At 42.5% G+C, this 20174-nt stretch overlaps 1 protein-coding gene across 1 annotated transcript in view; it reads left to right on the top strand.

Moving 5' to 3' along the window:
* Positions 1-584: 584 nt before the first annotated feature.
* LOC124268336 (ribonuclease 3-like) overlaps positions 585-20174 on the top strand; it is a 72302-nt gene continuing 52712 nt past the window's right edge. Inside the window, 9 exon segments of the mRNA XM_046703308.1 lie at positions 585-737; positions 3202-4043; positions 5132-5245; positions 8809-9034; positions 9508-9691; positions 10626-10786; positions 16990-17070; positions 17580-17666; positions 18592-18678. Coding sequence (XP_046559264.1) covers positions 678-737; positions 3202-4043; positions 5132-5245; positions 8809-9034; positions 9508-9691; positions 10626-10786; positions 16990-17070; positions 17580-17666; positions 18592-18678 — 1842 coding nt within the window. The 5' untranslated portion in view covers positions 585-677.

A 20174-nucleotide genomic window follows, 5' to 3' on the forward strand; every position in this document is an offset into this window, starting at 1 on the left:
GTTAATACCACTTCAGATGCAAAATCAGTTGCCTTTATAACAAAAAATAGCAAGCGAAAATTTGTAAGATCGGTCGTCTGCTGGCAATATATAAATAGGAAGCCACGTGATTACAACACTCAAAAAGTATGGCTCATCGTCGAAAACCCATCCAAAATACCCGGATGTTACGAGCGGCTACTGTTTCGCCGATACGATGTCATCAACGCTATTTTTGTAGGAAACACCTGATATTTTTGTGTGAAATAGATGAATATATCCTTTATTACTCGAGGTTAGTAAAATAAAAAACTTTAAATGATATTACAGATAAAAATTACGTTTTTGTCTTACATCGTCGAAAACCCCAGACACCGGGATACATACATACATACATACATACATACATGGAAGCACAACCAGTTTTTTTACATTTCATTCACATAATTAGATCCACATTTTTGCATTCTTAAGAGCATTCTTTAAATTAAGTTAGTTTTTTTCCCCAGTAACTATATTGTATGTTTAAAACCTATAAGTCTTGTCAAGCGGCAGTTCCCAATGCTCCCCGGAAGTGATTAATTCAACAATGACTGGTCCCTCAAAATGGCGACTTACAGACTGGATTTTGGGCTGTAATCAACATGCAGATAACATCTCTCTCCTTTCTGAATACTCTACACCTATTTTAGCGCAAGATGGCATCAAATAACAACACACATTTTCAAAGGCCAGCAGTAGTGCAGCGAGGCCCAAGGGTAAATATGTATTAATGTTTCGTTGTGGTAGATTCTGCTTCTAAAAATAACATTCTCGTCTTTTGCGGTCTTTATCTTTGGCGAGAAACCTTATACAGTTGATAGTGTCCGGATGCATGTGTCTCTTGCTTAACTGATCTGCAGTGCCTGATTTTGCTAAAAATAAACTAACTTATGCTGAAGGGGTCGTTGTCGGCACAGGTACCACAGTTATGTACCCCAGGTACGTTTCTGTATACAGACATGTACCCTAAACAAAGACAAACTACAGAAACGTACTCGGTACCCTAAACGACGGACGAATCCATATTCCGCAACCAAAAACCGAAACCGTATGTAGATCTTATTGTTCCCGTTCAACTGATTGCGAGTGGTGTACGTTGTGCACCGTGAAATATTCATTACTGTGTATGCTCTTATATAACGCAATCAAATGCATCTAATACAGCAGTATGACAGTTCCAATCAAGAAAACTCCACAATGCAGAATGGAATCAGCCAAGGGTACGTTTCTGTATTCTGAGTTTGGCGAGGGTACATTTCTGTATACAGAAACGTACCTGGGGTACACATCTATAGTACCCCCCCGTGCCGACAACGACCCCTTCAGCCTAACTTATTACACCAGTTGTGTCAGGATTAGCGTATTTTTCCCCATACTTCTAGTCCAGCATATAACTAGACGACTCTGCACCATACCAAGTCTAATATGGTTTTACTGACATGATATTCCCGTCCCCAAGTCCTATGTAGTCTGTTTCTTACTCTTTTAAAGGCACTCTGGGCAATCTTCATGACAGCACTTATTAACATCACTAATTAACAGAGTCAGTAATCCGTCGAAGCAAGTTTGAGCCCCAGCAGCATTATTTCATCTGAAAAAGTGCACCCAGTAAAGTGTAGTATTCCCCAGTCTGTAAATAGTCGTGTCGGACATTATAAGCATTGATCAGCATGTAAATGTGATCCCAGAACAGGTGTCAACCAACTCAGCAACTATCCTAAATTACTAAAGATATGTTCTAAAACAGATCTTCACAGGTGCATATAAGTTCAACCCGACCCTGTTGTGGGTCTCAAAGGTTGTTCCTCAAAATGTCCAGTTTTGGATGACCATGTCAACAACAATTCAGAGACAATGAAACAATCTGATCATGCACACATAGACATTAACTGAAGTGTTATCATAACTTGCACACATAGACATTAACTGAAGTATTATCATAACTTGCACACATAGACATTAACTGAAGTATTATCATAACTTGCACACATAGACATTAACTGAAGTATTATCATAACTTGCACACATAGACATTAACTGAAGTATTATCATAACTTGCACACATAGACATTAACTGAAGTATTATCATAACTTGCACACATAGACATTAACTGAAGTGTTATCATAACTTGCACACATAGACATTAACTGAAGTGTTATCATAACTTGCGGACATAGACATTAACTGAAGTATTATCATAACTTGCACACATAGACATTAACTGAAGTATTATCATTAATACAGTTCAAGGGATCTAACAAATGTTTAACTTTAATTATTTCAATAATGACTGTCCCAAACCTGAGACCTTTTATCTACTTATAATATGATTTTAATTTTTACACTATAATAATCACAATATTTTTTTATTTGCAACAATGTCATGTCAGTGCTCAATGTCAAGAAAAGTGTATAATAGGAATGCATCAGGCAAGCTTTTCCTGCATGTTCAAAATTTTCATTTAAAATAGAAAAATGTATTTTTCATATGTGAGGTACAAATATTTTTTTATTAAGCAGGGGCACCATAAGCCTGTAGGACAGAAAACCATGATGCTTTGTTTGTACATCCTCGATAATCTCCAGGGTATGCGTTACGATCACTCTCCACTATACTCTGGATGCATTCACGGCTTGGCCCGATGATTTTATTTCCTCCCTTGGCTGGCTCCGCATTCTCACAGTAGCCAATCAGCTAAGCCACCGTTACATCCGACCTTGCCAGTGTCAACAAAGATAGCGGTTGCAGTCGTGAAGGTTTGTTCGCAGTACCACTCAGATTTTTGGAGAAATAATACAGACAAATTGACAGATCTGAAACTTTAAAAAAATATATAAAAGAACTCCTTCCACATGTTTCAGAGTACCCTCTGCATCAATGGTGTTGCCAAGTTTAAACGGTTAGATAATTTATGAAGCGAAAGTGAGTTGTGATTGGTTCGCTCAACTTCCCAGCGTCGACACCTGATTGGATACAAAGCCAGCCGAGGGAGGTAATTAAACCTTCGGGTCAAGCCATTAGAGCATCCAGGGTGTAGTGGACAGTGATCGTAACGTATACCCTGGAGATTATCGAGGATGTGTTTGTATTGTTCTACCGTTTCTGATGAACAATGTAACACCTGACAGACTGCTTTGGAATGTAATTTTCAGCAAATGTTTTTTGTTTTATTTTGCAGCCGCCAGGAATGATGCCTTTTTCCCCACCCCCTGGTATGCCTAACCAAGTGATGGCTGGCCGACCGCTCCACCCACCCCAGTTTCAGCAGGCCCAGGCTGCTGCTCAATTACGACCCTTCCCAAACCATCCTTTCATGTCGCAAAGACAGCTTGGCCATCAGATGCTTGGTCAAGGAGCCCAGAATCCAGTCAGTATAGGCTTTCCTGTTGTGCCCCAAATGGGGATAATGCCACCCCGTGCTCCGTTTATCAACCCAAACATGATCCCCTGGGGGTCAGGCTCCCTATCTCAGTCAATCAGGGTCCCTGGACCTTTTCCCAATGTTCCCCCATCAGTACCCAACATGAACCATGGACAGGGTTCAGTTCCTCGTCAGATGCCACCCCAAACTGTAGGATCTCAGATGCAAGGTCAGAGTGCTAACCAAGGCATGACCCAGGCTCTGAACCAACTTGTTAAAAATGCAGGAAACAACCAGCGATGGAGTCGTAGCAAAAATGAACGAAGGGCTGATAGTAGCAGCACTGCCATATCTTCCTCGGATAACGATGGCAATTCATGCACCAGCAGTCATGTGTCCGAGTCAGATAGAGACAGGTCCAAGCCCTCCCGCCACAGGGACCGAGATCATGACCGACATAGACGGAACAGGGGAGATAACTCTAGTCGGAGCCGTGACATGGAGAGGGGCAGATTTACCCATTTGAGGTCATCAAGCAGAGAGAGCACTCACAGCCGAGACAGTAATCATGGCAGAGAGAGCAGAAAGAATAGAGAGAGCAGAGAGAGTAGCCACAGCAGAGACGCCGGGGATAGGAGGAGAAATGAGAGTTCAGACAGGTCAGTCATCATTAGTTTTGGCAATTGGTTAAAATCTCATAATTGATAATTGGTTCATTACAACCGATCCAAAAAAATTGGTTAGAGTCATTAATGAAGTTGTTAATGCACATAAAAATAAGGAAAAACTATGTAGTTCTTTTGGATATTTTTGGCAAAATGTCACATCTTTAAAGGATGACTAGTATGTTAGGAACATAAATTTCTTGGAGTCTTTAAGATAAATTCAATCATGACTTGAACCGAGCTTGTAGTGCTTATGAAATGTAACTGACAAAACCAACCTTGTGAAAATCATTGTTAATGAAAACAAGTGTTCCAGAATTGTTTGTGTTCGATTATGACAAAACATGATCGATTGCTTGGTCGTTTAGTCACTGCGACCAATCTTCGATCATTTCAATTAATCGGACCACCACTAGTCATCATAAGCATTGACATCATTGTATTGTTTGTTGGATCCATGGGGTAGCCTAGTGGTTAAAGCGTCATCACGCTAAAGATGCTGGTTCAATTGCCCACATGGGTACATTGTATGAACCTATTTTTGGTAGGTACCCTCACTGTGATAACACTGATATTGCTGGAATATTGCTAAAAGAGTTGAAAAATCATTCTCACTCACTGTTTGTTTGCTCAATTCCACAAACATATTCTTGAAAAATCTAAATAAGATCAGTGGTGATGTTATAGTGAGATTTACTGTGTAAATAGAAGATGACATGATGTTATAGTGAGATTTACTGTGTAAATAGAAGATGACATGATGTTATAGTGAGATTTACTGTGTAAATAGAAGATGACATGATGTTATAGTGAGATTTACTGTGTAAATAGAAGATGACATGATGTTATAGTGAGATTTACTTTGTAAATAGAAGATGACATGATGTTATAGTGAGATTTACTTTGTAAATAGAAGATGACATGATGTTATAGTGAGATTTACTGTGTTGAATAGGAAGTGGCGTAATGTTTTACTGTATTGAATAGAAAGTGACATGATGGTACATTGAGTTATACTGTGTTATACTATGTTGAATAGGAGGTGACGTGATGTTATATAGATAATTTTTCAAATTGGACAGGAGGCGACGTGATGATGGTACAAGTCCTGCATCTGACAGCAGCCGCTCGGGGAGGTCCCAGTCCTACAAGCGACCCCGGTGGCAGGATGATCGAGAGAGAGAACGTGACAGGAGGTTAATAGGAACCCTTGATTTAATGTAGTAAAAACCTGTGAAGATCCAGGTAACCCATGCTTGTCGTAGAGAGGTGACTAATGGGATCGGGTGGTCAGGCTCGCTGACTTGGTTGACATATGTCATCGGTTCCCAATGACATAGATCCATGCTCATGCTATTGATCACTGGATTGTCTGACCCAAACTTGACTATTGTTGTGCATGGCATAAAACTAAACTCACTCACTCATTAATGTAGAAAAAAATGAATATTTGTGAAAGCCTTTCTTTCTGACCTTTAACATATTTTCAGATGTAACCCTGATTAAACAACTTTTGAGCAAGAGTCCTATGGTGCTCTTTGAAATCTTTATATAAAGGCATGATTGCTGACCTCAAAAGCTGTGAACTATACACATAAACAACTGGAAATATATCATTATTGTTCGACCGGGAAAGTTGAAGTTTGGAATCATTGACTGTGTAAAGAAGTGTTGTGAATAATTTGTCAGTTGATCAATCTCGCTTACATGAGTGATTATCAATGAGCGACTAATTGATATTAATATAACATGAAACATCAAATTAAACTTTAGAAGTGTGTTTATTAAGGCTGTAACGATTCACTCGCATAATTTGGTGAATCGAACCGTAGCCCTTCATGAATTCAATTCGTTATTTGTGGTCACCAGAACCGAATATTAATGAATATTTACTTGAACCCTTGTGTACTTTTGGAAAGTGAGATATGCAAGGATTGAATATGTACTAGCCTTGCAGTAGCTCAAGTCATGTTAGTTTGCCAAGACTGCACATGGTACTGTCGATTATAACTATTAAATACCAAATTTGAGTGTTATGAGATCACTGGTTATTGCTGTGACAAATCAGTACTGTCAACATGGGCGTTCCATATTGTACATCAATCACTTAAGTACAATACTGTATTCGTGAATAATTATTCGTATTCGTTACCCAATATTCATGATATGTATCATGTTCGCCACATAGTGTATTCGTTGTGAGCCCTAGTGTTTATTATATATTAAGACATAAACAACTGATAAAATTTCCTGAGTAATAAAAATCCAATGTATACAACATGCTCGCTAGTATGTCTCAACAGGAAACATCTTTGTTTGTGTTGATCGTGATATTAATCAATGCCTATTTCGTTTGCACAATTTTATGATTGTGTCCCAATATTGCCCGCATGAGGGTTTGTGGTGGGGTTACGATTACAATTAATTACTGATCAATTACTGAGCTCTAATTATACAATCAGGATATTGTGAGCAAGAGCCAGTACTAGTGTAAAGAATATATATTGGAATGAAAGTATGTCTTTAGTTTGTTTAAGTAAAACAAGTAGGATGGTGAAGCAGTGTTTGTCTTGGTCTGCATTCTTGGCAGTTGGATCCCATTAGTTCTATCGAGCTAACAAATGTGAGTTCTCTTTGGTGGTGAGGATGTTTACCGCAGAATGCTTTAGATGATGCTGCTGTGTGGTGTACCAGTGGCTGATGGGATGGTGTAAATCCAACTAGGGTCCATGCAGGTAGCAAAGGTACTGTAAGTCCCCATGGTGATCTACCTTCAGTTGCTGGTGATCGATAGCCCATTTTTTTATTGTGTTGTCAATTAACAGTTTACTATTTTATATGCTCCCAAACTAGTTTTAAATAAAATATGATGTAGTAGTTGTACTGTTCTTTGACGACAGGATTTTATACCGTTTAGGTATATTTCATACATTTGTTATTGATGTATAAGGTTCTCTCATCACGATATGGCAGAAATATTGCCAAGGTGATGATAAATTTTAACTCACTCACTCACACTTTCTGGCATACAGCTGTTGAACATGATGATAATTGATATGGTAATTACACTGTGTTTGGTCATGCACCAGTGATTGGTCTTTAAGTGGTTGTACAGTATGATGAACATGATGATAATTGATATGGTAATTACACTGTGTTTGGTCATGAACCAGTGATTGGTCTTTAAGTGGTTGTTCAGTTATGATGAACATGATGATAATTGATATGGTAATTATACTGTGTTTGGTCATGAACCAGTGATTGGCCTTTAAGTGGTTGTTCAGTTTGATGAACATGATGATAATTGATATGGTAATTATACTGTGTTTGGTCATGAACCAGTGATTGGCCTTTAAGTGGTTGTTCAGTTTGATGAACATGATGATAATTGATATGGTAATACACTGTGTTTGGTCATGAACCAGTGATTGGCCTTTAAGTGGTTGTTCAGTTTGATGAACATGATGATAATTGATATGGTAATACACTGTGTTTGGTCATGAACCAGTGATTGGCCTTTAAGTGGTTCAGTATGATGAACATGATGATAATTGATATGGTAATTATACTGTGTTTGGTCATGAACCAGTGATTGGCCTTTAAGTGGTTGTTCAGTTTGATGAACATGATGATAATTGATATGGTAATACACTGTGTTTGGTCATGAACCAGTGATTGGTCTTTAAGTGGTTGTTCAGTTTGATGAACATGATGATAATTGATATGGTAATTACACTGTGTTTGGTCATGAACCAGTGATTCTTTGTCTTTAAGTGGTTGTTCAGTATGATGAACATGATGATAATTGATATGGTAATTACACTGTGTTTGGTCATGAACCAGTGATTGGCCTTTAAGTGGTTGTTCAGTATGATGAACATGATGATAATTGATATGGTAATTACACTGTGTTTGGTCATGAACCAGTGATTGGTCTTTAAGTGGTTGTTCAGTTTGATGAACATGATGATAATTGATATGGTAATACACTGTGTTTGGTCATGAACCAGTGATTGGTTTAAGTGCTTGGTCAGTATCATGAACATGATGCAGCACTTTTTGTGAAGTACCAGTACAGGGCTTCAGATAACTTTTTGGGGTAATAGTGTACTTACACATCATATTGCATGTTGAGGTGTACTGAGAATTTTGAAGGAGTACTGACATGTTTTTGTGTGAGCGAGTTGATGTGGTTTGTCTGGATGATTCATCGATCACTATTTCCAACCATGTATTTGTATTTGAAGACGCGTGAGAAATAACTGAGCGACTGTGTGATGCGCGAAATGTCAGGTCCGACTGGATATAAATAGGAACAGTGTAGTTTTTAGCCAATCGAAAAATAGTGACGCATATCGTTGCATGGCAACGCAAGGGATCTCTACTGTCGGGGTTTCCTTATGTGTCAAATCGTGTTTCGCAAAAGAAACTTAACAACAAGTATTTATCCGAAATAGATTGGCACGATACGCACGGAAATTAAATGCTAGACGTACGAAGGTATTTATGTGCGTACACGATATGCTTGAAATCTTATATTATGTCGTACTTAATTGATTTTGAGGCGTACATTATGCCTGTACGCCCCTTATCTGTAGCCCTGCCAGTAATTGTTCATCAACATAATCAAGCAATCGCAAAACATACTGGCCGATCCCAACAGAAATCTTACTTGCCATGGAATAGCAGTCAGTCATCTATTGCGGACTCTGGTCCATGTACATTAAGGAAAGACAGAGACTGATCCAACCTGTTACAGCAGGGACCACAAGAGGTCAAGGCATGACGGAGGTGAACGCTCCGGGCGAAGGAGGGACCACCGACCTCCACCCGATGATGATGAGGAGGAGGATCTTGCCCTCCCATGTACAAGCAGCAGCCGGGATGAGGTCCCAGACAGGCCTGACCCCGGGGTTCGGGAGGATGACACTCCGGCCTGGGTCAGATGTTCCCCTGCAGATCTCTACTTCACGCGGGAAACGAAGGTAATGATTAGGTTCCTTCCCTAAATCTTCCCTAAACACTTTATCTAGGTTCCCAGTTCACTGAGGTTAGACTCTCACTCACTCACCACCCTCTGACTGTCACTCACTCACTCACTCACTCACTCACCCAACCACTCACCCACCCTCGCAACCACTCACTCACTCAATCACTCACTCACCAAACCACTCACTCAGCCACCCACCCACCAAACCACTCACTCACCCACCCACAAACGCGTCAAGTTACTCACTCACTCACACCAATGTTGATGTTTTAAATATTACAATAATCAAAATGCCTTATATAGTCAGTTGGTGCAGTTTTATTGTTGGAATTAGGAAGGAAAGCCAAGGGAGTCTTGTCATGACCATGTTAATGGTAAAAACATCAGGTTCCTAGATTCCTACTCTAAATGAGCCTACCTTGAGGACCAATATTCCTGAACTTTGGTTACCTGTTACCATGGTTACAGTCTGGGTGCCTTGTGGCCACGAAGAAGATGATTGACTTGGAAGACAAGTTTGAGAAGGAGCTGCTTACCAGGGCCAGAGAGGTTATCGCAGCACGACCTGTGGTGGAAGAGCCTCCTCGTCCAGAGCCCAGACTCACCCATCACCATCACCATCATCATCATCATCATGGGCACTCCGATTCTGGTAAGTAAGAGGGTTCAGGAAATGTTGTGGTACAAGGTCTTAAAAACATTCAAGTGATGCTTCCCTGTGTGTGTAGCACATCACAATGGGTCCTGATAAAGCTAATGGTAGTATTCCTCTATCCTTGAAGCACATCAATATGGGTCCTGATATTGCTGATGGTAGTATTCCTCTATGCTTGAAGCACATCCATATGGGTCCTGATAAAGCTGATGGTAGTATTCCTCTATGCTTGAAGCACATCGATATGGGTCCTGATATTGCTGATGGTAGTATTCCTCTATGCTTGAAGCACATCGATATGGGTCCTGATATTGCTGATGGTAGTATTCCTCTATGCTTGAAGCACATCGCTATGGGTCCTGATATTGCTGATGGTAGTATTCCTCTATGCTTGAAGCACATCTGATAAAGCTATCGCTATGGGTCCTGATATTGGATGGTAGTATTCCTCTATGCTTGAAGCACATCAATATGGTCCCTGATATTGCTGATTGTAGTATTATGGGCCTCTATGCTTGAAGCACATCACATATGGGTCCTGATATTGCCTGATATTGCTGATGGTAGTATTCCTCTATGCTTGAAGCACATCGCTATGGGTCCTGATATTGCTGATGGTAGTATTCCTCTATGCTTGAAGCACATCGCTATGGGCCCTGATATTGCTGATGGTAGTATTCCTCTATGCTTGAAGCACATCGCTATGGGCCCTGATATTGCTGATGGTAGTATTCCTCTATGCTTGAAGCACATCGATATGAAGTCCCTGATATTGCTTATGGGCCCTGATAAAGCTGATTGTAGTATTCCCTCTATGCTTGAAGCACATCACTATGGGCCCTGATAAAGCTGATTGTAGTATTCCTCTATGCTTGAAGCACATCAATATGGGCCCTGATAAAGCTGATGGTAGTATTCCTCTGTGTTGTAGACTCAGAGAGCAGCAGTAGCAGCAGTGGTAGCAGCTGTGGATCTGGTTTGGAGTCGGATGATTCTGATGATGACACCACTCTGTGGCTGGAGGAACTGAACAGGAAGAAGAAGCATCCCCATCGACTCCACGAGGAGCTGTGGTTTAACGACACTGGAGAGGTAGGTTGCCAGTCTTGACACTTAAAAGGTAGGTTGTCACAGTGCACACCGACATTAGAGAGGTAGGTTGTCATTAGTCACAAAGGAACTGGAGAGGTAACTAAACAAACAACAACCTTTTTAAATTTGTTCAACATTGTAATAGGTTTTGTTTGAGTGAATGATTCAGATTCTACATCACCTTTAGCAATATTCAAGCAATTTTTTGACAACCAACACCAGAAATGGGCTTCATACATTGTACCCAAGTTAAGAATGTAACACATCAACCCATACTTCCCCAACCCAAATGTCTTTGATGTTATACACTTCTAGGACTTCAGTCCTGCCCAACAACAAAGCACATGTGATACATGTGGTCTCACCTGAGGCAAGCGAGTTTCATCAAAATTGCCTCTGTTCACCTAGCAGAAAATGGGTACCCGGTGGGATAAGTCATGTGATATATACAACCTTCTAGTGCCTCACAGGCAGCTTGGGTTATATGGGGTATTGATTGTCTGTGCTATGAGCATGTTGTCTGTGTGGATTTAGGACAATTTAAATGGACTAATTATTATTAATTTGTAAACTTATCCTATCTCACGATTTGCACTTCTCTCTCTTGCTTCGACGCTGAGTGGAACGAATGAGAACTTTTCCTGTAGGCCTCTCTTGTCCATACGCCCGTGTTCCCCAGGCTGCTCTCTTTATAGGACAGGTCCCTAGTCCCTGGCTAAGCGTGCAGCACGTTCCCCTGTCTACCCACGTGACTACCTCAGAGTGATCATTCTTCTTCTTGTCGCACCACTGTGTGGACGTATAGTGTGCGAGTTCTCAGTTTTCCTTAAAAGTTAACATGAGAAATATATCATGGGTAGTTAACCCAAAGTAGCATAATTTTGCGCACACTGTAACACTATTTTCTTCCTCGGATCCCCACTCGTCATGTGTGGGTTGTATTGACCTGTGTTCCTGAAGCAAGCGTAGTCGGGAATGTGCTCCCTTATCAAGGACATTTTAGAGCATTTTGACATGCTTGCTCCCGTTGGCTGGCAGACAGAGCTTGTTACACTTCAACAGTTGATCACCCGACAAAAGGCCCGCTTCAACGACCAGTATTAACTGCTCGTCATTTGGAGATTCCCATGTCGGAAGGTGATGATTTTATTGGCGCATCATCAGATGTCTACTCGTCGTTCCGCCTCATCGAACCGCTCTGTGTTCCCAGCCGACTCACACAGCCGATCTACATCGTCAAATCGCCAAACCGATTCACCACACTGAATCGGTTCACCACACCGAATGGATTCACCAGGCCGAACCGTTTCGCCAAGGCGTATTGGATCACGACATCGACTCAATTCGCCATATATAAGACTGTTTCTTATCTCCGAAACGGTTCACATCATCGGTTCGATTCATCGCACCGAAATGGTTCGCCTCGCCATAACGGCTTTCTTCACCGAAACGATTCACCTCGTTGAACCAATTCACCTCGGCCGGAACATTTCACCTCACTGGTTCATCTGATCTTTCTAGATCTCTCCATCAGCTGAGATCATTTAAACGTTTTAGATACCAAACTGATCCAGATCACAGTCACGATCCAGATCACAACGCCAATCCAGATCACAGCAACGTTCCGGTTCACCATTCTAAACTAAACTGAACCAATTTACTAGCCCAACTCGTCCCGTTTCACCAGGCCGAACCGCTTCATATCGCCGAACCAGTTCACCTGGCCATTCAAGATCACTGAATCGTCAGCATTCATCGAACTGTCAGCATTCGTCAATAATCCGTTCCTCGGACCTTGCCTACCAATTGAGTTGATTCACCAAATTCGGCGATTCACCACTCGTGTTATTTCCAACACGGCGCATCTTACCAGCCTACTGGTTCGTCAGAGCCTATGCAAATTGTGTCTGGGATGCCTCCCAAGCCACTTAACCCAAATCGAACTTCGTCTTTGTTTTCATGGTTCGAGCCTCGCCAGTCGCTTTTAAGATGCAGGAATTGTTTTGGTTGATTTGACACACATACTCGCTTGGTTCGCCAACCACCTACGGCTACCTAGAGGAAAATACCAGATGTTTTACTAGTATTTATTACATTCAACATGAAGGATCGGGACTTATCAACACTGGTTTTTAACATCCTCAACGAGGATCGTGAACTTGCATCTAGATACGGCCAAATTTGTCGAACTCTGCTAGTTTTCAACACGATCCTAGTTTTCAGGGCATCTGTGAGGCGCTGAATTCCTCACCACGGAGTGGCAAGCTCTAAGCACGACAAACTGATTTGTTTATCTGGTTTACCTTCACGGCTTGTGAGGCGTTTAAAGTTTTTAGTCACATAACTTATCCCACCTGGTACCCTTTTTCTGCTTGTTGAACAGAGGTAGTAGCTATGTGCTTCACCATGCCGAATCGATTCACATTTGATGTCAGTAGCGCAGTCATCTAGACATATTACGCTCGGCACTCGACGGTCTGACGGTCCCAGTTTTCAAGATTGCTCTGTGACCCGGACTGATCTCATTCCAGATTTAATCTACCATCCGATCTTCACCTTTGATGAACGATTCAGTTTAAAGAATCTATCTTCGGCGTAGAATTCAGCACTACGACCACCCGATAGGGCATTACTAGATAAGCTTGCTAGCCAGGAATACTTACGACGCTTCACTGAGTCTTGTTACTACAGACTACTCATAACAGCGTTTCTGTGTATCGCTGGGTGCAATCATTGCAGATGGTTCGTCATCTTCAGCACCTTGCGTTTTACATCATCAGCAAGTTTCTGGACAGATGTCAGATGGGTCAAGTTTTTGTGCATGGTACCAGCATCGATGTCTTGTCAAGTAGTCAGCATAGCGCAGCCCAGAATTTATGGGTTGTGACTCGCCCGGTTAACCGAAGACTGTGTTGTCTGGATTTTTGTCGCATCGTGGGTAACGTTTGCAAATGGTGGACTACTGTTTGTTTACCGAAATTTTGATGTTTAGAGTGACGTTGAATTGCCCTGGCAGACTTGTCTTAGTCCCACGAGTCGGATATCAGGTCCAGCTTCCAAAGGCTAGTAACAATGAACGGTGCCATTCCCGGTAAGAATGATTGTGTCGGGATTTCGTCAGCCAGTCGAGAGAGACTGCTTATCGAGGGTGACAGACAGAAACGCCCATGAACGGTTTGACTTTGGCTGGGGTTACGCGGTTTACTACACTAGCTCAAGTACTGAGTTCAGAGGTCACTGCAGTTATGCCCAGGCTGTCACCAGGCAGCGATCTACTACCTTTATCACTCCACCTTGCGAACCATCACATTGTTCGGCTAACCAAAACGTTCCTGAGGTCGCCGATCATACAAATTTCTTCACTTCGTTTACAATGTAATCGGAAATATCTTCAATTTACTTTCAAGGGGCATCAATTGATACCAATGGAGGGTCCTGCTGTTTGGCATTTGTACGGCCTCGTGGCATTTTACTCAGGTACCCAATCCGATAACAAGCTACCTGCATTGTCGAGACGTGACATTCAAGAACAATATCGACGACTGTGTTCAAGCCCGGCAGGATCCAGTCGTCCTTCATCTCCACAGGCAGTTCATCATCAAGCTGCTCGCGCTATAAGGATGGCTGCTGAATTAGGAGAAATCAGAGGTAACAACGACCTGGTGATTACTTTTTATTGGGACAATTTTCAACACGATAGGTCATGACGTTTGTGCCCCAGGAGGGGTGGGACAAGATTCAGTGCAACGTACCACTGGTGCTGGTCCAACCCACAACTTTTCGTCAGTGGCAAAAGTGGGGAGTTGATTCGTCTTCCCGCACAACTACATTCAGTCTTTCATTGGTGGTTCAACAAGTGGAATGTTTGCTTTGGAGTCTCTATGGTGCCCTTCATACCGACTCAACCCCTGTTCGTTGATGCATCTCTCAAGCTGGGGCGCTCACTTTCTCCATCAAGTGGCCTAGCAGTGGTCATCAGGAGAAAGGGCCCTTCATATCAACGAATTGGAATTCAGCACTGTCATTTTCGCCGTTCGGCATTGGGCAGTTGAACTACAGTCCTCTCATATACTGATTCAATCAGACATTTCGATGGTAGTTTGATACATAAACCATCAGGGGTCGACAGGATCAGAGGTTCTGCTTCAGTGGATGTTTCGAATTTATCATCTGATCGATTCACTCAACACAGTGGCCAGAGCCTGACACATTCCCGGGATGAGCAATGTCATTGCCGATGCCCTGTCACGTCCCAAACACCTGTCACTCACGTAGTGGAAACAACTGCCTCTGATATTCCAGTCGAATATCTACCTGTTATCACGACCAGATGTAGACCTGTTCGCCACTCTGTACAACCATCAGCTTCAGCGTAGATGATCACCAGTTGCGATCGTTGCTGCTTTGTGTACAATCTGAATAAAATTCTGAATTTTATTTTGATTTGTGTCTTCGTTTCTTCTGGGACTTCGATTTCTCCTCTCAATTTAATTTGAGACTCTGGAGGGTCGCCACCTCACTTACTGTCGTCTGCTCTGTGGAGTACTTACATCAGTGAAGTGAGTCATTCCCAAAGTGTTACACTTTGTAGCGTTCTTGCTCCTAAGTACCTATACACATCTATGTGATCTTACTGTGGTAAGTAGTGGAAGTCATAAGATGATGTTGTGGTACTGAACGTTAAAATTGTGAGTTTCCGATTCAATTACCCTTTCACCCTCCTTGGGACGGTGTCTGTGGGGGTTGTTTCGAAGCAGGGGCTGGCCCGATACTAGTCATTAGACTTTTATTACAGGGGTACCTTGGAAATCATGGTAATGCGACTGATTACACTCGCTAAGCTGCGTCCTTTCACTTTCGTGAAGGTAGTGACTGAACACCACATTGCTCGGGAGTCCCGGTCCCTGGGAGCAATTGTGCTTAGTAAGTCATTGGGTTCGAACTAACCATCGCACGTAGTGACCTTGGTAGTTATGGGCCTCCCTTGTCGTTGCTCCCTACGGATGTAGAAGTGTTCAACAATCTCGCTTGCTGACCTCTACTCCATGGAGCAATCACGTCAGTGTAGTGAGTCCTTCCCGATTTCCTTATGGATTTGTAGCGTTCAAGCTCCTAAGTACCTTTAACTTGTGAGTTTTCCGATTCAGTCACCTTTTCCCCTCTTCGTGATGGGGTCTGGGGGGCTGTCTTGAAGCAGGTGCGGGCCCGATTACTAGTCGTAATTACGGGGGTACTCTGATAAATCGTGGCGAGGCAAGGTGACTTGCCTAGTTGCGTTTTCTTGCATATTCAAGGGTTGCTGCTGACCACCACATTGCTCAGGAGCACCCACTCCATGGGAGCGATGGTGCCTAGTAAGCCAAGGGGTTCAGGAGAACCCATCACTAGTATAGGTACTATGCTAGTCGGATCCTGCAGCCGAAAACCACATCGCTCAGGAGCACCCACTCTTGGGAGCGATGATGCCTAGTATGCCAAGAGGTTCAGGAGAACCCATCACTAGTATAGGTACTATGCTAGTCGGATCCTGCGGCCGAACACCACATTGCTCAGGAGCACCCACTCCTTAGGAGCGATGATGCCTAGTAAGCCAAGGGGTTCAGGAGAACCCGTCACTAGTAGAGGTACTATGCTAGTCAGATCCGGCCTCCCTTGTTCATTGCTATCTACGGTTGTCATTAGCCTATACAGTATATACTGTCAGTGCCTTTTGACTTAGGGTAATCTGCGACCCACCGTCCAACCGTGGGATAAGTGCAAATCGTGAGATAGGATAAGTTTAAAAATTTAGAAATTTTAATATAAATTGTATATTTATATACTTATCCTATCTCACGCGATGGATGCTCATCCAGCCTCCCCTCTACTCAGATTACAACAGTTGCGTATAACTGTTATTGGCTCCAAGAAGAGAATGATCACTCTGAGGTAGTCAGGTGGGTAGACAGGGGAACGTGCTGCACGCTTAGCCAGGGACTAGGGACCTGTCCTATAAAGAGAGCAGCCTGGGGAACACGGGCGTATGGACAAGAGAGGCCTACAGGAAAAGTTCTCATTTGTTCCACTCAGCGTCGAAGCAAGAGAGAGAAGTGCAAATCGTGAGATAGGATAAGTATATAAATATACAATTTATATTAAAATTTCAAATTGTTCTTAATTATTATTATTATACATGTTGGAGTGTACTACATGTCTGTATACAGATGAATGACGGACCCCTCTGCCAGTGCAGCATTAAGTCCAGGAAAACCGGCATCAGACACAACATCTTCCCCGGAGAGGAGGTTAGTTACCATAGCAACTCAGCAATCATTTACAAACAAACTGACTGAGTGTTTTCCCTTCTTATTTTCTTTCTTCTTTTCTTCCCTTCTTCCCTTCTTTCTTTCTTTTTTCCAATTCTTTCTTTCTTCTTTTTTCCCTTCTTCCCATCTACCTTTCTGCCATTTCTTTCTTTCTTCTTTTTCCCTTTCTTTCTTTCTTTTCTTCCCTCCTTTGTTTCTTTCTTCTTCCCTTCGTTTCTTTCTTCCCGTCTTCCCTTCCTTCTTTTTCTCTCCCCCTTTCTCCCAGCCTACCAAACAGAATTTTTCTCACAAAAAATCTGAAAAGAAATCTTGAAATATATTTCACTTCATTTATACTCAACAAAAAAAGCTTTATTTTATGAAAACTTTGTTCTTTGTCATGTATATCTGTTTTCCAGTATATTGTGATCTTAAAATATTTCTGACCAGTGGCAAGGCAGCATTGTATTAAGGATGCAGACATGCTAAATGATGTGTTGCCGTTTCAGATGCTGAAGAAATGCGACATGGAGAGCAACAGCCTCAACATGCTGCATCATTACAGGATCACGATGTCTCCCGCTACAAACTTCCTGGTAAGAATGACTTCCTGACTGGGGAGTTTCATCCTTCTAGGGGTGCAGTTGGGTAGCCTAGTGGTTAAAGCTTTCGTTCGTCACACCAGGGACCCAGGTGTGATTTCCCACATGGGTACAATGTGTGAAGCCCATTTCTGGTGTCCCTTGCTGTGATATTGCTGGAATATTGTTGGAATATTGCTGGAATATTGCTGGAATATTGCTAAAAGTGATGTAAAACCATACTCACTCACTCATCTTTCAAGGTTTTACACTTCGAACCAAAACCTTGGAGTCATGTTTTATTATTATGCTAATAATTGTATGGCGCCAATATCCAGCTCGGCTGCTCATAGGCGCTTTGTTTTTCCCTCAATCGCTGGATGTCAATCTCAACGGCACATCGTACTGTCAGTCTCAACTCCCTGGGGAGCAATATTCCAGCAATATCATTGTGGTCAACACCAGAAATGGGCTGCACACATTGTACTCGCGTGGGGAATCAAACCTGGGCCTTCAGCATAACAAACAAGCGCTTGAACCACTAGGGTCGCCACGACGCACGCACTCCCAGCTTACGCTTGATTATGCGACGCGACGCACTCGACGCGCATTGACGCACATTGTGTGGTTGTTATTTAACGCCACACCCAGCACCCTGCTTACGCTGTAATGATTAAATGTCTGAACGAGCATTGATCGCATGCAATGGGAATAAGATGCTTACATTGATTATGAATAAATAAGACATTGTGTGGTTGTTATTTAACGCCACACCCAGAAGACGAATTCTAACCCGGATCTTCCTGGGTAAACAAAAATACAAATACTTGACTAAGGTAATGTTTTAGTTGAATAACAATGTATCAATGACAATGCTAAAACAAGCTAGCTTCATGACTGATGTATTCCAGCACCTAATTCTCTTCATGTTTTGTTCCAGACCAAATGCCTGACTGTGATAGAGTACGACAACCATGAATACATCTTTGAGGGATTCTCGCTGTTTTCGCACCACAAGCTAGAGAATGTGAGCAATACATGCATGGATGGAAATGTATTTGGTTCCCAGTGCAGGGATTTCCTTGAATATGTATATTAGACGACGTTGGTTTTGAAAACACTCAGGTTAACTTTGCTCTTGGGTCGTTTTCATGCACCAGCAAGTCATGTTTTATTATTATGCTAATATTTGTATAGCGCCAATATCCAGCTCAGCTGCTCATAGGCGCTTTGTTTTTCCCATCAATCTCAATGGCACATCGTACTGTCAGTCTCAACTCCCTGGGGAGCAATATTCAAGCAAGATCATTGTGGTTAACACCAGAAATGGGCTTCACACACGTGGGGAATTAAACCTGGGCCATTAGCAAAGCAACACCATTATTTTTCCTTATCCTGACTCATGCTCTTTTTGCTTGTCTTCTTCTTCTTGCGAACATAGTGGAACACTTGTATCTCCCTAATTGAAGCTCCCTTCAATGTAAAATCACTAATTAGTACTCAGCACGAGTTACCTCCCTTCCACAAGCGTGGGAACGAGGGCGCCACCTCCACCCATGTGCCTCACTCTCTCCTTCTTCGCCCAGTGAGCTGGACGTGAGAGCACCTGTGTCTCCCGACACACTATATCCTTTGATTATATTTAGTTAGTTACCTCGTATAGACATCTATAGAGGTTTAGCTAGTATCCTTCAACAATTATATATTGATATTTAGTCGTGTTTCTACTGTTTATTCAATGGACGCCGTGTTTGTTTCAGTGGATTACGTTGATAAAAATTCTGTTCTGTTGCAGATTACGCTTTTTATTCTGCTGCTGATCCGCATTTAATATGCCCTAGTTGTACTGCGCCATGTTCATTTTATTCACGTTGCAGTTGCGGTACTAATTTATCCATTTCTGCCTTTAATAAATAATTGCTTTTTATGCGTTTGAGACGCCGCAGCAGATAGGTCGGCGTATGCAGAGTCTAGCCATGACTGAGACACCTGAACCCTCGCCAGTCTACTGCTGTTGGTCGACCCGGCCTCCGTCTGGTGTTCCGCTAGAGTGGTGGAGAAGTGGGACGTAGTCCGCCGCCTCAAGAAGTGTCCTGCTTCCCCAGACATCCCATCGCCGCAGCCGAAGACTAGAGTTTTCTACTGCATCTCAACGCGACCTTCTGAGGGGAAATCAACGAAAAGTCTACTTGAACTTTCTCAGCGAGATTGTTCCGTCGCAGATTTGGGCCTGTATGATGATCAGCCGATCATCATACCTGATGTACATCAAAAGAATGACCGATCGTCGGCAACAGTGATGTCAGCGCAGATCAACATGCAGCCTGATGTACCAACGCTGATATTCTATGATCTTCCTGAGGGTCCCGCCGCTACCAACACTCAGCGCAGACTTCCGCACCCCCAGGGCAGTCGACCTCTGAGGGGAAATCAACGAAGTCTACTAGGACTTTCTCAACCGAGATTGTTCCAGCCGCTGAACTGGGCGCCTCTACGATGATCAGCTGATCATCATTCCGGATG

The sequence above is a fragment of the Haliotis rubra genome, unplaced genomic scaffold (assembly GCF_003918875.1).
Source record: "Haliotis rubra isolate DU_JTF1 unplaced genomic scaffold, ASM391887v1 Scf1370, whole genome shotgun sequence".
Classification (NCBI taxonomy): Eukaryota; Metazoa; Mollusca; class Gastropoda; order Lepetellida; family Haliotidae; genus Haliotis; species Haliotis rubra.